The following is a 24,615-nucleotide window of genomic DNA, read 5'->3' on the forward strand; positions in this document are numbered from 1 at the left end:
GTAGCTCTAGTATAACCTACCCTTAAGATTCAGCTGCCCAGTGTGTTGAGAATTGTGTTGTCTTCCCCATGTGACCCAGAATATTTTAGAGTCTGTGGCACCACAGGAGTTCAGTTGCCAGAGTACAAAAACATAGTGGCTATGTTTTTACCATGCCAACAGTTTTTCAGCTGCGTAAACTCCTTGTGACTTTATCACCACTTGATAAGAGATGGTCTTTCTATTCTCTTTAGTACTTATACAAATTATTAAAGATCACACGATAGAGGCGAAAACGTTACCTAGCTCCTTCGCTAGTTGGCTGTCATGGGAATCATCGCTAAATTCTTAGAGACCCATGGGGAGCTTAAAATGACAGTTTATATTCTGACGGATGCTGCATCCTTCTTTGTACGGGAACATGTTTATACTTAAAAAAAAAAAAAAGGTTTTTAAGCAGCAATGGTGTTTCAAGTGTTTTGTAGCCTGAAGCCTTTTAGTTTAATGGGTTTTGGGATATTTTTATCATACATGCCTTAAAAAAATTGGAAATGAAAAGCAACTGTTGCTGTTTAATATACATTGTCTTCTCCTTTGACTAAGTTGCTTCTTTGTGGCTTTGAAACTGTTCGCATGTGGATGGGGACTACTCATTGTTTATGAATTTAATGACTTTTACCATGATAGAGATCTTGTCTTATCAATAAATAACTGTGTCTTACTCCGTTTCAGTGATTCCATATTCTTCCCTCTGTTGTTTCTGCCTCCACCCCACTTTTCTGTCTAGCCACTTTCTCCTTGTGCTCATTTCTTCCCTAATATGAAACACACAATGGTCCTTATTAATGAGAATTACGATAAACAATACCGAATGGCAATTTAATATTTCCAAAAGTCCTCTTGAAACAATAATTTTGCAATACTCTGAATATAGGTGCCAACAAACGTGCTTAGTGCTCTCTTTTTTAAGCGATATACTCCAGTGATAAAGCGTGCAACACGTGTATCATTAAAGCAAGAATAGCTCAGCCCGTCAGGAAATTTGATCTGTAAAGTCAAATAGGGTCCGTGTATTTTTTAAGGTTGACAGTCTTTCGATCCCCCTAGTGGATGATGGGAGCATCATCAGGACTTGAGGAATAATTTACCCTGAGACAAAAAAGATTACAAAATGATAGATTTACTAGCAGAGGTGCTGTGGAGGCCAGGTGATGGATATCAGCAGGAGTACAACTTGAGGAACTCTGGTGGTCTTTTTGAGAGCCCATTCCGATAGACTGGAAGGCACACTCCTAAGGAGTGCAGGATGGCTAGTCGCTGGGGAAAGACATTGGCAGCATTTGTGCTATAATCATCAGTGTTAATGGGCCAGTCGGTCCAAGAGTTAGAGCAAGCAGTGTGGAAGTAGGGGGAGCCTGTCGGCTTCAACCAACTGCTTTGCTGTGAGTAGTTGGTAACTTCAGGAAATAGGCACAGTCAGCCTGTAGACTTCAATAAGTCGAGAAACGTGAGAGCAGGGAAGAGTCGCTTGACTTTAAAATATCCTTATGGTGTGGCGAGGATTGCCACCGTGATTCTATCAATCCCACCAATGATACGTGTGGGCGCACGGCGTGTGATTACATTTGACCCTACCGTGCCTCACACATATCATTGGTGGGATTGATCCAATCCCGGCCGCACCATAAGAATATTTTGAAGCTGAATGGCACTCCCCTGCTACCGTGTTTCCCAACTAATTGAAGCCTACTCGCTGACCGTGCCCATTTCCTGAAGTTACAGGCAGCTCGTCGACCAGCAGGGTTGATTAAAGTCAGCTGGCTCCCCCTTCCACGAGCTGCTTGTGCTCACTCTTGGGCCGATTGGAGCATTCACATTGTCCATTGGAGCATTGGACGATTCGAGAGTTTGCACGGCTGGCACCTTAACCCCAGCGGGCTTTGGTAAAGATGCCCTCCTTCACTCATTAGGACCGTGCCTCAAGTCTATCAGACTGTGCTTCCCACCAGAGTTTCACAAGTTGTACTCCTGCTGATATCCATTTTCTGTCCTCCACATCACCTCTACTAGTTAATCTACCATTTTATATCTTCTTTGTTTTAGGCTTAATTATTGCTTGAGTCCTGATGAGTATCCCTTTATCCACTATGGGATTGAAATGCTGTTGACCTTAAAAATACACGGACCTTGTTTGACTGTATAGATGATATTTTCTGACAGGTCGTGCTGTTTGTTTTATTGATACACTCGTTGATAGTGCTTATTACTGGAGTGTATCACGTCAAAAAAGAGCACTGAACATGTTTGCTTGTCCCTATATTCCTAGTGCTGCAATTTTATTATTGTTTTAAGAGATGTTTATTTTTGTATTTATGTTTTTGGAAATATTAAATTGATATTCAGAATTTTGCATCGTAATTATCATTACTAGGGACCATTGTTTTTGATAATAGTGATGTTCCCAGTGATCCAAGGACTCCTCCTGTCGCATGTTACTACTGTTTCTTCCCTAACTCAGTAGGCAAGTCGGAGTTTGATTCTTTCTGCTCTAAAATATTTCTTTAGTGTTATGAAATCAAGCAGTACTTGAGCGAAGCAACCTCCCCTTTCCAGATTTCACATATTTTCTCAGCTTTTCATCTCTGAGCATTGAGAATGGAGTCCAAAGGAAAGGTGTGAGTAGACCTTAGTTAGGCTGGTCTCTGTCCTTTTGACCATTGAACCTTTCAAAATGGTTAACTTGCTGAGTATGTTAAACTGTTAGCATCACTTGTACATGAGTAGAGCAGCTGAGATCAAAGGAATTGTACAGAAGTTCTTATAAGGATTTTCATGCAGTAACCCACTTCTCTTTCTTGTGAACAGTGATTACAGACTAGGAAGTCAACCTGAAATCTGTGTCCAGGTTCTGCTGGAAGAAGAGCGTCTAGGGTAAGTAAAGGCACCACCTTTTCTAGCTCTACGTCATTGGGAGGTCACAGGAGCATTTTTAACTGATCCACATAAACATTGTGAAAGATTAAACTGATATACCATGCTCTGCTGCATGTTGATTGTAGACTTTTGCAACTCTGTCTGGGTGAAGGCTTATGCAACTCACAATGATGAACAGTGTAAAGAGTCCTGGAAAGGAGAACACACATTGAAGGAAACAGCCTGCAAGGGATAAAGCAAGTCTGGAATCCAGAGATTTCTTATGAAACATACAAAACGTTTGGAGCACACTTGGGGCAGATGTACGACCCGCTTTTGCGACAGGAATTTGCAACCACAAAATAGGTCTTCCCCATGTACAAACCATATTTTGGGAGTCGCTAAGCTATTAGCGACTCGCAAACTATGGTTTGCCACTCGCTATTTGTAAGAGGCGTGCCAAGGGTGTTCCTTCCTAATAGTGATCCTCACACCAATGTATGATTGTTTTGCAACTACATTTGCGGTCACAAAATACTTGCAGTTTACCACTCTTTTCAAAAGGGTGGTAAGCCACTCGCAAACTGGAAGGGGTCCACAGCGGACCCCTTCGCCTTTGTGAATTGGTGTGAAAATATTTTTTAAGAGCAGGAAGTGGTTCCAGGGACCATTGCCTGCCCTGAAAAAATGAAACTGGAAAGTTACATTTTTCTTTTTCAAATGCAGCCCGTTTTCCTTTAAGGAAAATGGGCTGCATTAAAAAAAACTGCTTTATTTAAAAAGCAGTCACAGATGTGGTGTTCTGCTGACCCCAGCAGGCCACCATCCATGTGAGTGCTAGCCATTCCCAATGGGGTCGCAAATTGCGCTTGCCTCATGAATATTGATGAGGCATTCAATGTGCGACCCCATTGGGAATTGCAAACAGTGTCTGAGACATTGTTATACATTGCGAGTCGTAATTTGACGCAATTTGCGACTCGCAAAATGCAATGGTCGTACATCTGGCCCTAAGAATACTGCATATGAAATGCTGGAAATAACTTAACTAAAATAGCAGCCAGTACCTACTGTAGTTTCATACATGATCATTCAACAAGTCCATCATTTAGTTAGTATTACAGCCTAGAAAATATGTGATAATCTTGATTGGCAGAGGGAATGTGTCTTTGTATTTTTGGGTTTGTGTGACTGCATGTAGAGAAGTAGGTGATGTGTCAATGCCAGGCGAGAGAATTGACCTTTTGTAGAGGAAATGCCTCTGGAGCATGAGGTGAATCATCGATTGGGGAGAGGAGAGCATGATCACAGCACGAAGTTGGAAAGTTGTGTGGTCTAGGACAACTCGGTGTTCCTTAAGTATTAAGATGCAAGTTATAGGAGAGAGAACTATCTGATTGCTGTGGTTGACCTTAATCTGGAGGTCTGTCACCATGTTAAGATTTGTAAAATCTTGAGAGAAATGTTGGTAAAGTTTAATTTTCAAGAGCACTGATGTTTGGTAAAGGTGTTGTGACTGAGCTGACTGAGGAACTTAAGTCAGAGGAAGAGTGATCCAGCAAAGTGTGTTGTGAACATGGAAAGCAAGTAGTGGATGGCTCTTGTCAGGGCAGACTTGTTATGTGGGTAGTGGACGCCCTTCATAATCTAAATAGGGGTTCTCCAATGTCGGTCCTGGAGGGCTGGATCCATGCCAGATTTTTAAGATAACTACATTTGTCTAAAATGGGATATGCCTAAAATCTGGCATGGATCCAACCCTCCCGGTCTGACTTTGGAGACCCGAGATCTAGATTGCCAATACGTCCTATCCGTGCATCTCACCACCTCCTTCCTAGTCTTCATTTAATACTGATGTGATTATGGTCTCTCACTCACTGTATGCGTTTTTGCCTCCTCTCTCTATCACTCTCTTTGTCATTATCCAGTTCAGCAGATTTGCTCCTGCGTGTCCAGATGAAGATTCCTGGCCATCGTGAATATTATCCAGCAATAGACATGGTGTGGGACATCTCCAGAGAATGCACTGCACGCTCACTGCGGCAACGGGTTGCTGCGGTCTTTTCTTTGCCTGCTGAGAAGCTTGAGCTTGCAAAACACCTGCCTGACAAATTTGAGTGGGTGCCAATATCCAGTTGGGTAAGACCAGAACGTGCTCATTTAGCACACAAATCACCTCAGTTTCAAGTTCGGCCATGGTAGTACTTTGGTGTCTTCTAACGTTCGCATGCTTTCTGTCTAAATTGTATTGGAGATTAGTTTATCCACGATTGGCATATTTGATTTACTAGGAAGTGTCTAGTAAAGTGCACCAGGTGTGCCCAGGGACTGTAAATCAAATGCTACTCGTGGGCCTCCAGCACTTATTGTGCCACGCACAAGAGTAGCTCAGCAAACTTTTCTCAAATCTGCCACTGCAGTGTCTGTATGTGCAGTTTGAAACTGGCATTTCGACCTAACAAGTGCACCCACATGCCAGGTGCAAACCTGTTAGTTACGATTAAGGTAGGCACCAGAGGAGCCCCATAGGCAGGGTACGGTGTATTTAAAAGGTAGTACATGTACTAGTGTGTATTAGTTGTCCTAATAGTGAAATACTACACATTTTGTTTTTCACTATTGCAAGGACTCTCTTTCCCGTATGGTAACGCGAATTCCCTTGAAATATGTTAAGTATAATTTCTCATTGGGAGCCGATTTGGGGTCTCTGAACTCACAATTTAGAAATACATCTTTTGGTGAAATTTGTTTTTAAGTTGCAGGTTTGAAAATGCCACTTTAAGTGGGCATTTTCTTGCTTAACCATTCTGTGCCTCTGCTTATCTGTTGAATCCACGTCTGGGGTAGGATGACTTTGGACTTCTGTGCATTTACTCTAGACAATCAAACAAATGTAGCTGAGGTGTCTCTTGCATATCCTGATGGGCCTTCCTGAGCTAGAATAAACCTGAGTAGGGCTGTGCCTGTCCTCAGACAAAACTGTCTCCCCCCCGATAGTGTGTCTGGAGCCAGGTCAGGGAAAGGCAGGGCCTCATGCATACAAAGACTTTCCATTGAATGTTGCCTACTTCAAAGGATGAAAGGGCTAGAAGTAGTCGACCTCTGACACTCTCAAATCAGAACACTTCAGAAATAAAGGACATTCTGCCAAGAAGAAGAGCTGGATGCTGTAGGAGAGACTGTGACTCTGCCTTTTGCTTTGTTGTACTGGCCTGCTGCTTGCTGCTTCTGTCCTGGGAGTGAAAGGACTGGACTTTGCTTTCTGTTTCCAAGGTTCTTCAAGAGCTTATGTGTGCTTGCCTCCTGTTGAGAAGTCTCAGGGCCACCAAAGACTTCACCTACCATCATCATCAAACAAGCTTCATTCGACTGTTAGTCATAAAAGCGAAGTACAAAACATGTTACTAAAAAGATAATTCAATATCAATATACAAAGTAGTTAGACATGATTGAAAGACTTGTTTAAAAATACAATTGGGTCTTCATGACATTGTTTTAAAAGCCAGTCAGTCAAAAAACTTTATTTCGGCAATTACTGCAATAAAAGTGCAATAATATAACTTGCCCCAGTATTGGAACTTTCATAGATTCCCATGCTTTGTATCATTCCCCGTCGTCGGAATGGGAGCCTCGGTAGTATCACAACCATAGAAAACAAAAGAGGAAAAAATAGGCCTAGGCCTCATCTCATTTTGTATCCTATCACCCTCTTTGTGTAAAAGAGACCAAACTTTTGTCAGGACCAATCAGAGCAGCCTCACCCCATAGAACCTTCCTGAGAGAGCTCAGAGCCTCTGATTTTTCTACCGCACGTTGTGCTAGGGAGTCTCCACTGAGCTCTGCTCAGTTTTCTAATTCTTACTAGTTATTTCTTAAATTTTTCAACTACAATCAAGACATGTCTGACAAGGAGAAGAAGGCCTTATTCAGGTCCTGTGCGTCTTGTGGAAAAAAGAGACTTTTTATAGAAGATAAGCATGAAAGCTGTATCTATTGCTTATACCCAGACCACAAGGCCACTGACTGCAAGCCTGACTGACTGCCCTGGCCTAACGGAAAGGGCGCTCGACCTCGGGCCTGGGGAACTGGGTTCAAGTCTCGGTAACGACGCCAAAAACCTCCTGTGATTTTGGGCAAATCACTTAATCTCCCCGTGCCTAAAAAATGAATGTGTGTCTGTCCTCATGTAACGTAACTGGTGCTATGTAAAGCGCTCTGATACCAGATTCGGTTCGGGTCTAGTTCGCGCCATATAAAACTCAGCAAAAAGACACTTCGGGACAGAGAGGGCCGGCTTTTGACCTGGCTTCAGAAAATGAAGACTCGGAAGGAGGTGCTCTCATCAGATGAAGAGGATTCAACATCTCTGGATTCCTCTCACAGATCCAAGAAGAGGGGTAGGTCTCCTCCTTCTTCTTCTTCAGCCGAGCCCCCTATCAAGGCCCCTCATAAGATCTCTGACAGGTCTGAGAGGGCTAGTCCCCTTAAATCTCCTAACGGAAGTGAAAAGGAGAGGCAGGGACAGGCTGCTGGATTGGTTACAGCCACTAAGGACAAAAAGGGGGTTTCTACCACTTCTCCTCCATCCAAAAAGGAAAAGACTGGTAAAAAATCCTCTACAGTCAAACCAGGAACCGTGCCTGAGAGAAAACAGCGTCCGTCGACGACAAAAACATCAGGTACGTCGACGACGATTGCTTCTATGAAAATTTCCGCTGTTTCCTTGGCTCCGTCGACGGGATCGTCGTCGGTAGCGGTTTCGACGTCGACGACTTCGTCGTTTAAGGTACCCGGTTCGTCGACGATGACTTCTTCCTCGTCGACGATGATGATGATCTCCGGAAAGGTGCTGTCGACGGCCTCGTTGTCGACGAAGACTACGTCGACGACAACAACGACTTCGACGTCGCCACTGATGGTGATGACGACGAGTTAGTCGACGAAACCGTCGACGATAATACTGTCGACGACGACCAAGACTCCGTCGACGAGGTCCACTGTGCCGTCGACGATTCTATCGACGATACCGTCGACGACTTCCGCACCGTCGACGACGGCTCCGTCAACGAGGTCGTCGACGGGTCAAAAACTGCAATTTCCTATACAGAAGCTGAAAATTACACCTGAAATGACGTCTCCAAGACGGGTTTCGTCGCTTCCACCGACAATGCTTCTGGATGACGAGTCGGATGAGGAAGATGGAGGCCATTATGGGGATGCCTACAGTCCCTCAGATTTAAATGTGAAATTGCAAGAGACTGACACGGAGGAATATTATGAGCAGGCATATGACCAACAGGTGCATCACTATGTTCCTCAGGAGCGACGTCCGCCAGGTTTGGGACAGGACATGGTGGCCATGCCGGCCTCTCTAGTCTTTGATCTACAGATGATGCTGCAGGACTATAGAACCAGGTTTCCTTTGGAACCTTCAATGCCGCCTGCACAACCTCCACCTCAGGTGTTGCCGCAAGCGCAACCAGTTGTCGTACTGCCTCCTTCACAAGTGGTGCCTCTCACGCCACCGGTGGTCATACCAACGGTCCTTTCCCGGACATCGGATCCCGAGCTCGCCAATACCGTTCAGCAGGATACCTCTTCTGATGATGATGACGTACAGGTGGATCCATTAGCTGATCCATTGCAGGACCCAGACTTGGATCCCGGTGCCAGTGGACTACAGGATCCAGACGCCACTGGTCGAGATACTTCTGTTTCCCCTCCAGTCGATATAGGGGGGTTCCATAACCTCATGGAGAGAGCGTCAAAGAGGTTTGGACTACCAATTACAAGGGAACAGTCTGAATGTTTCCTGTATGACTTCAAGGAACAATACAGAAAATCTGTCAAATCCATTCCCATAATTGAGCATGTGTGGCAGGAAGGGATCAAATCATGCAAAATCCAGCCACTGTTATCCCGGTTCTTCACAGGCTGGAAAATAAATATAAGGCTCCGGAGGGCAGTCCAGCTTGTCTTCTTGGGCAGCCGAAGCCTGATTCGGTGATCTCACAGGCCGCTCAAAGCAAATCCAAAAACCCATCAACGCCTTTGACTACGCCTCCGGACAAGGACGGTAGGCGCCTGGATAACATGGGAAAGAGGTTTTCTTCCATGGCCAGCTTGCTTGTTCGAACAGCAAATGCTCTCGCCATTCTAGGCAGATACGATCGCCAGATGTGGTGTGACATGGAGCCATTTGTGGAACAACTGCTAGACTCCGCGAGGGAAGAGGCCAGGAGAGTCCTGATGGAGGGAGAAAAATCATCCTCCGAAGTAATCGACTGTGCTATGGATATAGCTTCCACGGCTTTTCGTGCCTTAGCAGGGTCAGCAGTGCTACGTCGTCAGGGCTGGTTGAGAGCCACCTGGTTTCGTCAGGAGGTCCAAAATAAAATCCTGGACCTCCCATTTGATGGGGAGATGCTTTTTGGTAAGCATGTTGATGATACCCTGCAAAGTATAAAGAAGGATACGGACACGGCGTAGTCATTGGGATCACTGAACTATCGTAAGGTCCCATTTAGAGGTGCACGAGGCAGAGGTTTCTCTTCTTATAGAGGCAACAGCCAGCAGAGATATTCCTCGCAGTCTTCGCAGTCTTATAAGACTCAATATTCGAATCAACGGCAGGGACAATCGGCGTCTTTCTCTCGCCACCCTCAGCGAGGGCGTCAGAACTGCCAGGGACGCGACAATGCCAAGAGGCAATAGCGGCCTCCTGGCTCTACCGACTGTTCCTCCCCTCTCAGTCACATCAGTAGGGGGCAGGATATCCATTTGTCTGAACAGCGGGAAGTATATAACATCGGACCAGTGGGTCCTGAATATTGTTCAGAGTGGCCATACGTTGGAATTCCAAGATCTTCCTCCAACGAGAGCTCCGGGCGCCACCCGCACAAAACATCTGGGACTGCTCCACCTCGAAGCCCACCAATTGTTCATCAAGGGGGCAATAGAACCGGTACCTCTCTCTCAGAGGGGCAGAGGTTTTTATTCCAGGTTCTTCCTGGTTCGGAAGACGGCAGAGACCTGGCGCCCCATACTAGACCTACGAGAGCTCAACACTTATCTCTCTTTCAGGATGGTCACTCTTCAAGATATTCTTCCTCTTTTGAACCCAGGCGACTATGTCTAGATTTAGAAGATGCGTATTTCCACATACCGATACACCCAGCTCACAGACCATATCTACGCTTCACAGTGGGCAAGAGCCATTTCCAATTCAAGGTGCTTCCGTTTGGCCTTCGGTCTGCACCACGGGTATTCACCAAAGTGTTGGCACCAGTAGCAGCTTTTCTATGAAAACAATCCCTGGAGGTTTTCCCTTACTTGGACGACTGGCTCGTCAAGGCTCCATCTTTCAAGGAAACTTCTCAAGCCGTTTCCACTTGCATCCAGTTGTTCAGTCACCTGGGCCTTCAGCTCAACAAACACAAGTCGTTTCTGCAGCCCTCCAGATCCACAAGGTTCCTTGGGGCCATTTTAGACACGACGCACTGCACAGCTCGTCCTTCGGAGGAACGTCAACAGAAGTTGATCGTCTCGGCTCGCCAGGTGCTCAACAAGAAATGCCTTTCAGTCCGACAATACAAGTCCCTGCTCGGGTCGATGTCATCCTGCATACCATTAATACCGCATTGCAGGCTGCGAATGCGTCCTCTGCAGGAAGAGCTAGACAAACAATGGTGCCAAGCAGAGGGATCGTTCAACGACAAGGTGTTTGTGACGCCACAAATGAGAACGGCATGAGAGTGGTGGCTAGTCAAAGACAATATCACAGAAGGTCTGACATTCAGGGTTCCACCATCCCCCCTGATCATGACTACAGATGCCTCTTTGGAAGGCTGGGGAGCAGTACTCCGAGAGCTTCAAGTCAGCAGACACTGGAGTCCAGACCAGCGCCAGTGCCATATACATTTTTTGGAGCTGATGGCCATTCAGCTGGCTTTGCAGGCTTTCCTTCCCAGAGTTCAAAATCAAACAGTGCTGGTCCGGACGGACAATACGACGGCCATGCAGTACATCAACAAGCAAGGTGGAACGAAGTCGCAAACTCTGTCCAAAGAAGCTCAGAGAATCTGGGATTATGCGATTCTTCACAGGATCACTTTGCAGGCCGAACACCTGGCAGGTTCTCTCAATGTCACGGCGGATGCCCTGAGTCGCCAGACAGAGGTGAATCACGAATGGGAATTGAATCAGTCCATTCTGGAGAGTGTGTTCTCGGTCTGGGGGAGACCGACCATCGACCTCTTTGCCTCTCCGGTGAACGCCAAATGGCGGTTTTACGCAAGCAAAGTTCACCATCAGGGATCTCTGGGGAACGCCCTTTCGATTGCCTGGTACGGTGCATTCTTGTACGCTTTTCCGCCAATTCCCCTCATCCCACGAGTACTCAGGAAGATGAAGGCGGAACCATGCAAGATGATTCTCATTGCACCGGCGTGGCCCCGGCAATTCTGGTACACAGAACTCCTTCTACTCTCCCAGGATCATCCAATTCGCTTGCGTCCAATTCCGTCCCTATTATCGAGGAATCAGGGGCAAGTGTTCCATCCGGATCCAAAATCGTTGCACTTGACAGCGTGGCTCCTGAACACAGGGAGTTCCGTCATCTGAATCTCCCCGAGGAGTGTAGAGAAGTTTTGTCCCACGCTCGAGCACCAAGCACTAATAAAACTTACAAGGCGAAATGGAAGAGGTTCTGCCTGTGGTGTCAAAGACAAGGTCTCCATCCTTACAAATCTCTGCCTCATCAACTTTTGCCATATATACTATCATTGGCTAAGTCTGGGTTGGCGCATTCGTCTGTGAAGGTACATCTTGCAGCCATATCGAGGTTTTGGCGCAGTTCTTCAGGTCCGTCCTTATGGTCCTCTAGGATTGTTGAACAATTCTTGAAAGGCTTATTTCGGATGTATCCTCCAGTTCGCCCTCCTCCGCCAGTTTGGCAGCTCAATCTTGTCCTGGCTCAGCTCATGAAAGCTCCGTTTGAGCCGGTGCACAAGGCGGACTTAAAATTCCTGTCTTGGAAACTTGCCCTCCTCTTGGCTCTAACATCAGCGAGAAGGTTTAGTGAGCTTCAAGCCCTCTCCATAGTGCATCCATTCCTTCAATTAAAAAAAGATGTGCTTATCCTTCGCACCAATCCGAAATGTATTCCGAAGGTGCCGTCTGAGTTCCACTTGAATGAACCTTTGATTTTAAAGTCTTTCTTTCCGCGCCCTTCTACGCCTGCGGAACGCACATTACATTCTTTGGACGTTCAAAGATGCTTGAAATTCTACTTAGAACGCACACGACCCTTTCGAAAATCATCTCAATTGTTTGTGTCCTACAGCGCACCACAGAAGGGGTTTCCTTTGGCAATGAGTGGCATTTCCCGCTGGATCTCCAGTGCGATTCAATTCTGCCATCAGGAGGCGGGCAAGCCACTGGACAGAAAAGTCTGTGCACATTCCACAAGGTCTGTGGCATCGTCTGTGGCTCTTTTCTCTGGAGTCGCCATTAAGGACATATGCAGGGCAGCAACGTGGAGCAGTACTCATACCTTCACGAAACACTACTGCCTGGAGTCTGCAGGACGAGACGACGCGGCTGTTGGTCAAGCAGTTCTGCTGAATCTTTTTCATTGAGAGGTGAGCTTTCCCTACAATCCCTCCGTCCTGGTGAGCACATTTTGTTTCTTGTTTGCTATGCTATAAGTATTGCTATATGGTTATGTGATGCCATGTTTCTACAAAATGTGTCTTGGTGATTTACTGCTAGCTACTCTGATACAAAGCATGGGAATCTATGAAAGTTCCAATACTGGGGCTGTGGTTCTGAAAAATCTAGACTCATATAATAGTACTGGACTCGAGAATAAAAACTTCGTCGAAATAGGACGAATTTGGTATCAAAAGACCGAGAATGACGAGTACATCAAGTACATGTATTTTCGGCATATTCGAGTGACGATTGCACCTCGAAATCGTCATTTACCTTCTAAACCCTTAGCTGCATGTTGCCCTCTACATAGGCCTTAATCCAGTTGAATTTGATTCCACAAGGACACATACTCCTTAATCGACTTCTCCCTGACCCCAGTACAAGTTAGAACCATTGCCCCAGGCCGAACTCGTTAGGTCAGTTCCCTCCCAGTGGCCGAGCAAGATAGCATCTAGGCCCAACCAGCCATAAAACCATTTCAGCGCGCACACCTGCCATATCTCGCTCACATCTTTCTCCACTCCTTTTCCTCACTTGCTTTATGATGGGGAGGTGACCATTTTATTAGGGGTCCAGCGATATCTGATGAAATGTTGGGCCTTGCCGGATGATTTGTTATGGGCAGCACGACGTGAAATATGTACATGTCATCATGACTCTGCTTTTCTTTTGTAATCAGTAACCATAAATGAAATACCACGAATCCAAGGAATGTTTTTCCCAAGGCTGAATATTATGTATAAGAAGAGAAGCCTAACTTCGTGAAAGTGTGCAGTCTCCTGAATATACTGGTATTGTACTTCTAGGACCCTGTCACCTTGGTTGCAGCCAATAAACTAATCTTTGACTTCACCTGGAAGACTGAAGTTTCTGTCGGTCTGACTCAGGAGAACCCGAGGTCTCTGGGTGTTGATCCCCTGGCACCGCTGGGTTACCGGTTCTGTGCCGGTTCTTAAAAACCCAGTACCTCATTTGGCGCCCAGCGTTTGGGGCGATTCCAGTGGTACCAATCAGCCTGAAGATCGTGAGGAGCTTCGTGTGGAAATTCCGGAGGAGGGCCCACCACCTCATCGACCCCTGCATGTCGACGTGGTCCGAAGGTCTTTACTGCGAGGTTCCCCGCTTCCCGACGGCTACAAGGACTGCTGCCCTGGCTATCGCCCTGATGTTGGACCCTTGAAATTTTCGGTAGAGCGAAACGCTGAGACGAGTCTTCTGGTGAAGCCATCGATATTTTTCAGTTAAGTATAAGTGGAGCGTCTCCCAGTCCTTAGTTGGACTTACTTTGTGGTATCTTGGAGATACATAAGGTTTTTATTGGTTCTTGCAAGCACCATAACCGAAGGACTCGTGTATTCACGAGAAATATCGTAATCGATAAATCCTTTGAAGTTTTGGAACTAGACTAGAGAGCAAGGATGCCTAGTCTTAGACTCGGGAATTTGTTTTGTCTTGGTAGTAATAATAGGGACTCCCGATTGGAGGACTCGTGTCCGGTTCCTCCAGTTGGAACTCCGACTTACGAGCTGTACGTTAAACATGGGGTAGGCCCCATCGTTTACAACGAGGTATGGATTAAATACACTAGGAAAGATGGTGTTTTAAAATGGCCCCAATATGGTAGCTTTGATTCTGAAATCTTAGACAACCTTGAAGTTAAACTCTTCAAAAAGAAAGCCCGGCCGGCGATGTTTGACTCTTTCCGCTTATGGCGCAAAGAAGCCAAACAAAAAGAAATTAAATTAGCTAAGAAAAATAAGAGAGAAGGGGGACTTTCAGTAATGCAAGCTGCCGTGCAGTTTAAAGATAATGAGGAAGAGCAGATAAATGAGCAGTTGCACAGGCAACGTAAAATGGCAATAGATAAGTGTTATCCAGTTTTGCCGTCTCTTCTGCAAGGGACAGCAAAAGTGCGTGAAAAAGACCAATTAATGTCGCAATTATTAACTTCACCACCCCCCTATGCACAGAATGCTACAGCACCCCCGCAACCTTTAGTTGCACAAGCTGCGCCTCTGGCTCTTCCACAGCACCCACCAGCTGTTCTTCAGCTGGCTCCTACTTCTTCGGTGCAGTCTCCTCCAGGCCCACCGACCACTTCTGTTTCACCTGTGTTTTCTACGATTTTGCCTACAGTGCTTTCTACATCTCCTAATGTCCCCTCTATGATTTTGCCTAGTACCACATCTATTATTCCTGATACCTCTTCTGCCATCTCTACCCCCGCCTTATCTCACCCCGTTTTTTCATCTGTTTGTCCTTCCGTTTCACCTTCCCTTCGGCAGAAAATGGCCAGCACTGTTACTAATCTTCTTTTACCTCTTTTTGGGTCGCCTGCTGCGACCCCTAACATAGGACGAAGACAGTTGCGAAGTCAACTGCCTGATTATCAAGAGAGAGATTCCCTGAATGGTTTAGCTCGGAAATGGGTCATGGACACTGCAAAATATGATTTACAGTCTGTCATGGAAGTCTTCCATCAATGGGAAGCAGCGACACAGAGATATGTGTTCGAACAAATGTGTGTCTTTCTTGGCGAGGATTTAGAAGACAATGATCAAGAATGCATCCCGCTAGAGATGTGTTGTGTACGATTTAAGTTTGGAGAGGGTATGATTGTAGGTCCCGATGTGGAAAAAGCAGTTGAAATGCTATTATCATATCGAAGTAAGGGAAGCAGTTCTGGGTCACCATCGGAATCCAGTGCATCTAGTAGGAAAAAGGCACGACAATACCCTATGAGAGAAGTTCCCCCACAATGGAGAGAGGGTGACGCGACAGCTGTCCCACCTGTCCTGCCCCACTTTCACCGCGTATGGGTACATGTTCCATGGAAGCGAGCTGAAGTTTTAGCACTCAAACAAACACTACCAGATCCGCGTAAAAATCCTGCAGGGTACTATAAAGAATTGTCGCAAACTGCTGGGTCATGTATAATGAATTTGGCCGATATCGATATGTTATTCGGGAACGTTGTTCCACAGCCTTTATGGGGAAAAATTCGTCATGTAGATCATGACCAGGAATTAGGTGACACGTGGGCTAATATTACTGCTGCAGATGCACGACAAGTTGGTGGTGCCAAGCCTGAGCCTCTGATAGCGGAACTACCTGGTAGAATAGTAGATTACATGAAAACGATAATGCCTGCAATACGCGTAAATTGGGATAAGTTATCTGCATGCAAGCAAAAGAAAGAAGAAACTGTTTCAGATTTCTTCACCAGATTTGAAGAAACATTCATTGACCACAGCGGTCAAGATATGACTACAGAAGGTGGTCAGAGATTGTTTGTCGATAAATTTGTGCACAATCTACTTCCAGACTTGTGTAGGAAATTAAAAGATTCAGAAAGTTCTTGGGCAGTCTCATCTTCAGCCCAGATATTAGCTACCGCACAGTACTACGAGAATAGAGACAAGGATGAGAAAGATAAAGTAGAGAAGAAAACTAGAGAACTCAAAACGAAGGTTTTGCTACAGCAAGCCTATCCTCCACGTGATGGTGGTAATAAAAATAATAATGGTCCGAATCACTACCAGAACACTTTTCAGCAGCCTCAGAGAAACTTGCAGAGATTCGATTACAATCAAAACCGCGTAGGTCCCAACCAGTGTTTATACTGCAAACAAGAGGGTCATTACAAATATGACTGTCCTGCCCTGCCACAACGTGCGAATGGAATTTCTGGCGTAAGAGGTCGTGGAAGTCAGCAAGCGCCTAGAGGTAGAGGGCGTGGAAACGCCCCTCAGGACGCACGTCCCCTTCCACCACAAAACTCTATGAACAGGTTTGACCAGCAAAATAACGTATCTGACAGGACAGCTCAATACTACGTTGATGAGTATTACACAGAAAATGAGCAGTGGGAGAGTAATGATTGCTAGGACAGCCTTAGACAAGGAGAGGGAGTTGTTTCAGTTCCAGTAGATCAGAGTGGACCTTACGTTGAGGTGATTACATCGGGTGTGTCAGAACCTTTTCTGTTGGATACTGGTGCTACAAAGAGTTCTATTATGCACTCCAAACTCCCTGGCGCACCTTTGTCTGGCGAAATGAACGTTTCCGTAGGTTTTTCTGGCGCCCCGGTTAGAAATCCGATTTCTGACCCTTTATCTCTTTCTGTTGGTCCTTGTGAATTCGAAGCACCCCTTATTTTGACAACAGGTTGTGGTGAAAATTTGCTAGGATTAGATTTGCTAAAAAGATTGTATGCGACTTTGTACTGTTCTCCCTCAGGAGTACAACTGACTTTAGGTAAGAAAGTGGTTTCTCCCATGTATTTGTCGAGGAATACGCTTCCAGCAGAATTAGCATTTCTTCCAGATATTCTTTGGGCTACTGGTCCGAATGATGTAGGTCTTTTAGAAATTCAACCGTATGTCCTAACATTGAAACCGAATGTCAAAATGCCACGAATTCCCCAATACAGAATATCCAATGAGGGCGAAAAAGCTTTGCTAGCGATTGTTTACGAGTTGATTGAAAAAGACGTAATTGAAGAAACACGAGGCAATGTTTGCAATAGTCCTGTTCTGCCTGTTTTAAAACGAACTGACCCTTCTCAGCCACCTGTGTATAGATTCGTGATTGATCTTAGGGAAGTAAATAAGATAGTGGTGCCACAATTCCCAGTTGTCCCCGACATTACAACATTATTGACTATGATTCCAGCCTCTGCATCCTGGTTTTCGGTGATTGACCTGAAGAATGCTTTCTTCAGTATCCCGATTGCTGAGGAAAGCAGGGATATTTTTTCCTTTAGTCTAGGTGGTCGCAGTTTCCGCTTTAAACGCGCCCCTCAAGGCTACTGTGAAAGCCCCTCAATATACAGTCAAGCTCTGAAAAGTCAGCTTGACACAATGGTTTTGCCCAAAGGTTCCACTCTCGTACAGTACGTGGACGATTTGCTCATAGCTGCGGATACTGAGAAAATATGTAAAATGGCCACGTTGGAATTACTGCGTCATCTATGTGATCTACATCACATGGTGTCACTTTCCAAGCTTCAATATTGTCGACAAGAAGTGACCTACTTAGGTCATCTCTTATCGAAGGAGGGAAGGAAACTGACCCCAGAAAGAATTCAGGCAATAGCTAAATTGAATGTGCCAAGAACGCAGAGAGAAGTACGCGCTTTCTTGGGCATTACATCGTACTGTAGACAGTGGATTCCAAATTTTTCGTTATTAGCCAAACCCTTATTGGCGCTAACGTGTACAAATACACCCAATCCCATTCCTTGGTCCGATGAGTGTCAGAAAAGTTTTCTCGAATTACGCACAGCATTATGTTCGGCCCCTGTGTTAGGTAACCCCAACTACAGTAAGCCTTTCACATTATATGTCCACGAGAAGGAGGGCTGTGCATTGTCTGTACTGACTCAGTTATACGGAGATAGACAGCGGCCATGCGCCTACTTTTCGTCAACTTTGGATCCGGTAGCACGAGCATTGCCAAGTTGTTTAAGGGCCACAGCAGCAGCAGCTGTTTCTATTCGACAGTCTGCAGGTCTAGTAATGAATAATACACTAATCGTGATGGTCCCGCATGCAGTAGACACATTGTTAAATAGGACCAAGACGCAGCACTTAACTAGTGCTCGACTGTCCAGTTATGAATTGACGCTACTAGTGAGCCATGTGCACATCAAAAGGTGCAGTACCTTGAACATAGCCACATTGTTACCAATTGCTGAGGAATCGGATGCTTCAGAACAGCACGATTGTTTCCTCAGAACAGAGGAAGAGACGAAAGGGAGAGTTGATTTATTCGACACTCCTCTTGCTGAATGTGATGGTACATTCTGGGTGGATGGTTCCTGCTTTAAACTCCCAAATGGTAATGTGACTACAGCATATGCTGTCACAACTTTGCACACAATCGTTGAACTGCGCGAATACCACATGGTTCAGCTCAAGCCGCTGAACTCGTGGCACTGACGAGAGCATGTGTGTTATCCAAAGGAATGAAAGTGACTGTCTATACCGACAGCCAGTATGCTTTTGGAGTGGCTCACAGTTTTGGACGATTGTGGAGAGAACGTGGGTTCCTGACTTCGCATGGAGCTAAGATTCAGCATGGTCAGTTGGTGAATGAGCTTCTTGAATCACTGACGTTGCCCCTGAAAGTAGCGATCGTGAAATGTAGTGCTCACAAGAAAGTGATTGATGATGTTGGTCGTGGAAATGCATTTGCTGATGAAACTGCTAAGGAAACTGCAAAGAATATGATGAGCCGAATGTATGTTGTGAGCCCAGAAAGATGGACTGGTGATGTTGGAATATGTGAAGACACGATAGAAAGTGTGAAGTCCATCCAAGCTGAGGCCACGGAGAAAGAGTTAAGCATGTGGAGAGAAAGTACAGGGAGAATGGATGCAAATGGTTGTTGGATTGAATCGACAAAGCAACAGAGATGGTTGTTAACCGATGCATATGTGCCTGCAGTGGTTACAATGGCTCATGGGATGGCCCATATCAGCGCAAAAGGGATTTGCGAGTTGTTGGCCCCAGTGTGGAGGAATTCAGGGATTCCCAAGTGTGCAGAGAATGTTGTCAAGAATTGCATGGTATGTCTGAAGCACAATCCTGGTAGGGGAACCCCAACTCCAGCTGGTCATTTTGCACCTCCTACGTATCCGTTCGAGGTTTTGCAGCTAGATTTCATACACATGGAGAGGTGCAACAACTTAAAATATGTGCTCGTGGTTGTTTGTGCCTTCTCAAGATGGGTAGAAGCCTATCCCCTAAGGGACAATACTGCCTTGTCCACAGCGAAAGCCCTTGTGAAAGAGTTCTTCCCCAGGTTCGGAATGCCTAGAATGGTCTGGTCGGACAACGGAAGTGAATTTGTGGGTTGTGTGATGAAAAGAGTGTGTGATGGGCTAGGCATTAGGCAGAAGTTCCACGCTGCAAATCACCCCCAATCAGCTGGATTAGTGGAATGTTACAATGGCACGCTTAAACTTAAATTGGCCAAAATCCAAGCGAGCACAGGTCTTAAATGGCCTGACGCTCTACCCGTAGCACTCCTATCCACCAGAATGACTGTGCATTCGCGAATGAAACTCAGCCCCTATGAAATAATATTTGGTCGGCCAGCCAACTTATGGGGAGTGCCTAGGCCCACGAAGTTTAGCGAGCTGCAACACCCCATTTTGCTTGACTATTTGTATGAATTGACGGCTAAATTGCGTGTTTTATATCAACAGGTCCACAACACCTTGCCTCCGGTTTCTGAGACACCGGGTCACTCCATTGACCCCGGTTCCTGGGTGCTGGTCAGGAATTTCCGAAAAACAAGAAACGACCAGCCCAGATGGACCGGGCCGCACCTCGTCCTCCTGTCTACAAGGTCGACCGTTAGGGTGGAGGGGAAGGCCAATTGGGTCCACGGGATCCATTGTAAGAAAATACCCTTCCCTCTGCCACATGACCAATGGGTCCGGACAGGAGGCACTGACTCAGAGCGCACAACTGATGAACGTGTAAAAGAAGCCAATCCTGATTGCGAAAGTGGGAACATTTTTTCAGACACTGCGCCACCACCAGAACAATTGAACTCTGTGGAACCTGAGCTAATCTTTCTGGACCAGACAGTACCCGGGAAAAGACGCTACAATTTGCGACCAAGAAAAACAGACTAAAGTCAAAGTGATTTATTTTATGATCCGAGAGAAAAACTTGTGGACTAATAAAAAATTTGTTTTTTTCCCCAAATCCTATTTTTGAAAGTGCAGATTCTCCCATCTAGGTAACTTGCTTATTTTAGTTTTTTTCGAACCGCCATCCGGGTTCCGCTGCTAGGGTCGCGGTTGATTAAAGACTTTTGGGTGCAGCTGACGACGATAGGTCGCTGGTTCCAGTCGGTCCAAGGGAGCCACCCTAGACTGACGGAAGCATCCTTTAGCAGAAACAACCTACCGCCGCGGGCAGCACCTTAGAGAGGATGGAGTTTCCTGATGTGGAGAGAACTGCCAAACAAATGAACTTTAAGCAGAGACTTTTGAAAACAATAAGGAAGAGAATTTTTATAATGTGTATTTTTATGCTATTTAGCGTAATGGTCTTTTTGATAAGCTATGTTTTATTCTCTTTTCATGTGACATTCGCACCCACTACATCACCCATACCTCCTCCTACTGTTTCCTCTCATTCTTTCCACCCTTTGCCTGACCACTAATCAAATAGGAGATTAGAGTTCATTAATAACTCCTTCGTTCAGTTATTACACCAACACCAACTTGTAATGAACACAACCAACTGTTGGGTGTGTGGTCTCATGCCCCACACCACGGATAGGGGTATCCCCTATTTGGTCCTGCCATTTAGTCGCAATGGGTCAGTATGGGCATATAGGACAATGTTCATATATGCACGAGAAATCCAACCCCTACGCTCGGTAAAAGACAACCTCAAGACTAGCGCCCTAGTCAAGGGTATAGTTGACATGATCAAGGAAGTAACTTCTTACGAAGATACCCCGGATGATGAGATACTTGCATATGTAGGTTGGAATGTGACCGGATATGGCACTACATTAAGTGAGAAACAGCAAGCCAAGAGATGGTCCCCTATCTGGATCGTACCCCATCAAGGTCACCTGTGTCTGCGAGGTATTGGTAGGAATCCCAGAGCTCAGCTAGGGAAGAGTGTCTGTACAGAAACGTACGTTTTTGGATCCCAGACTTCCCCTGCCTTTTTAGCCGCTAAGGGTACTTATTTCATCTGCCATGATAGAGCCTATACATGGTTGCCCCCTGACTTCTCGGGCTCATGTTTTGTTTCATTCCTGTTACCTCCCACCTACACAGCAGCGGCGGATTACCATCGGACAAGGGTAGTTAGAGGTGTTTTGAGTAAAGAAGACACTGCAGGTCAAGAATTTGGTGACTTTGCAATGGGTGTTCTGCCGTTCTGGGGAGCCATGGCTAACAGCAGAAACATAAGGCAATTGACAAGGGTAGTTGAATCCACCGTGATTGAAACTGCTGGTGCCCTTAGTAACCTGACTGCTGAGCTCCAGTCGGATCGACTGATGACCCTTCAGAACCGGGTCGCTTTGGATGTAATACTTGCGGACCGAGGTGGAGTATGCAAATTGATCCAGTCCAGTTGTTGCATTTTTATTCCAGATAATGCTCCAACAGTATACGGGGCCATCTCCAAACTACATAAAATTTCCGAATCTATCCATGTGGATAAAGGAGATTGGTCATTAATGGGATGGTTCTGGGGACTGATATCTGCCTGGGGATGGAAAATTCTGATGGTCATTGGGATGGTCTTAGCCATTCTTTTCCTGTTCTGTCTATGCATACAGTGTGCTCCTGCAATATGTGGCCTCTGTGTTACATCATGTGTAAGGAAGCCTGTGTCAAGACATGAGCTCAGCACTAGAATGATGTTGCAGCAACATCTCAATGACTTTAGGAATATAGATCTGGACTCAGATTAACATGAGGATAGATTAAATGCCTATGTAAGGGCAAAAGGAGGGTCTGTGGTTCTGAAAAATCTAGACTCATATAATAGTACTGGACTCGAGAATAAAAACTTCGTCGAAATAGGACGAATTTGGTATCAAAAGACCTAGAATGACGAGTACATCAAGTACATGTATTTTCGGCATATTCGAGTGACGATTGCACCTCGAAATCGTCATTTACCTTCTAAATCCTTAGCTGCATGTTGCCCTCTACATAGGCCTTAATCCAGTTGAATTTGATTCCACAAGGACACATACTCCTTAATCGACTTCTCCCTGACCCCAGTACAAGTTAGAACCATTGCCCCAGGCCGAACTCGTTAGGTCAGTTCCCTCCCAGTGGCCGAGCAAGATAGCATCTAGGCCCAACCAGCCATAAAACCATTTCAGCGCGCACACCTGCCATATCTCGCTCACATCTTTCTCCACTCCTTTTCCTCACTTGCTTTATGATGGGGAGGTGACCATTTTATTAGGGGTCCAGCGATATCTGATGAAATGTTGGGCCTTGCCGGATGATTTGTTATGGGCAGCACGACGTGAAATATGTACATGTCATCATGACTCTGCTTTTCTTTTGTAATCAGTAACCATAAATGAAATACCACGAATCCAAGGAATGTTTTGCCCAAGGCTGAATATTATGTATAAGAAGAGAAGCCTAACTTCGTGAAAGTGTGCAGTCTCCTGAATATACTGGTATTGTACTTCTAGGACCCTGTCACCTTGGTTGCAGCCAATAAACTAATCTTTGACTTCACCTGGAAGACTCTGAAGTTTCTGTCGGTCTGACTCAGGAGAACCCGAGGTCTCTGGGTGTTGATCCCCTGGCACCGCTGGGTTACCGGTTCTGTGCCGGTTCTTAAAAAGCCAGTACCTCAGGGCAAGAAAACAAGTTACTTACCTGTAACTTTGGTTCCCCAGTATTGGTAACTTTCATAGATTCCCATGCGCCCACCCTCCTCCCCTGGGAAAGCTCAGTCTTTTTACAGAGATAGTGGCGGTTTGCACAACGGCTACGAAAATCTGAGGCTCTGAGCTCTCTCAGGAAGGTTCTATGGGGTGAGGCTGCTCTGATTGGTCCTGACAAAAGTTTGGTCTCTTTTACACAAAGAGGGCGATAGGATACAAAATGAGATGAGGCCTAGGCCTATTTTTTCTCTTTTGTTTCTATGGTTGTGATACTACCGAGGCTCCCATTCCGACGACGGGGAATGATACAAAGCATGGGAATCTATGAAAGTTACCAATACTGGGGAACCAAAGTTACAGGTAAGTAACTTGTTTTCATTTATAAATTCATCATCATAAAATGACAGACTAATAATTAAAAGGAAATAAAAAAGCAGAAAACAATTACAATTTATATAAATTGACACATGGCCCAAATTGTCAAAGAAATGGCAGAATAGGGAGGGTCCCATCCCCTCGAGCAAATAATACATGAAGAGTGTTAAGCATAAACGAATATCTCATTTGGGGGCAACGTTAGCACATGTTAGACAATGTCATAATGGGCACAGACTGTTTAAAAATATATATATAAGCCATAAAATAATGATAAAAAAGCGTTGATAGCTTACAGTAAGAACAACCATTAAAAGCAAGCACCAATAAAAATCTCTGCTGCAAAGTACTAAGCTTTGGTCCTAACATGAGGGTCCAGCATTGCAGAGCTAGGTACATTTTGGTCTGAGTAAAGTTATGGAACTTCATATACAGGTGCAAAAAAGGCATTTGTTAGGTGGAAAGAAAGTGTGACCTATTGGCCCATGACCAACCTAGAAATTTTGCTACAGCTTTAATGATTGGCATAGAAGTATTTGTACGTACAATTCTCCCTGCGTATTCACTCAACAAACAGCAAATGTGCCACCGTCTCCTCTTGGGTCTGACATAGAGGACACATATTGTCACATGATTTGGACCACCTAGCTGTAACAGCTCTAGTTGGTAGTGAACCCACCCTCACCTACCAGTGCCTGGGCTCTGCTGCTGAGTCCCGACAAGCCATGTGGTGCCAAATCCTGTTCCTGGGCCCTTGGACATAGAATCTGGTGAACTGAAGGAGAAAATCTGCCCATCGCCGCTGCCAGCACATCGATCCCGATCAGTGTATCGACTGCCCCTTTCACCGCAGGCTCCAGCTTTCCGATGCAGTGTCAGAAAAACCGCCATAAAGTGAGTTTCTATCACCGAAGTCCGTGACACACCACTTCATCTCAGTGGAATCGATGCAGCGTGTCTGGATATTCAACGCATCATCCCTAAGCCCCGATTTCTTCGACGTTACCCAACAGTAAGGAACTGAGGCTGCATGTCCGGAGATTGATGCATCACCTCCCCTGACAGTAAGGAACTGATGCATCACAACCCCTGACAGTAAGGACCCAACGCATCACCTCTCCTGCCCAGCAGTAAGGAACCGACACATCACCCCCACTCCCCTGCCCCCACCCCCTTAATAAGGAATTGTCACCTCACCTCTCCTGGGAGTGAGGAACCAATGCTCGTTTCGGT

At 45.7% G+C, this 24,615-nt stretch overlaps 1 protein-coding gene across 8 annotated transcripts in view; it reads left to right on the plus strand.

Annotated features, from left to right (window-relative positions):
- The window catches only part of USP40 (ubiquitin specific peptidase 40), a 660,245-nt gene that overhangs the window by 512,494 nt on the left and 123,136 nt on the right, over nucleotides 1–24,615 (plus strand). For all 8 annotated transcript variants that reach the window (XM_078681394.1, XM_078681396.1, XM_078681399.1 and 5 more), the window contains exons 29-30: nucleotides 2,845–2,910; nucleotides 4,821–5,031. In XM_078681394.1, coding sequence (XP_078537520.1) covers nucleotides 2,845–2,910; nucleotides 4,821–5,031 — 277 coding nt within the window. The remainder of the gene's footprint in view (nucleotides 1–2,844; nucleotides 2,911–4,820; nucleotides 5,032–24,615) is intronic.

The sequence above is a fragment of the Lissotriton helveticus genome, chromosome 3_1, assembly GCF_964261635.1.
Source record: "Lissotriton helveticus chromosome 3_1, aLisHel1.1, whole genome shotgun sequence".
NCBI classification, from domain to species: domain Eukaryota; kingdom Metazoa; phylum Chordata; class Amphibia; order Caudata; family Salamandridae; genus Lissotriton; species Lissotriton helveticus.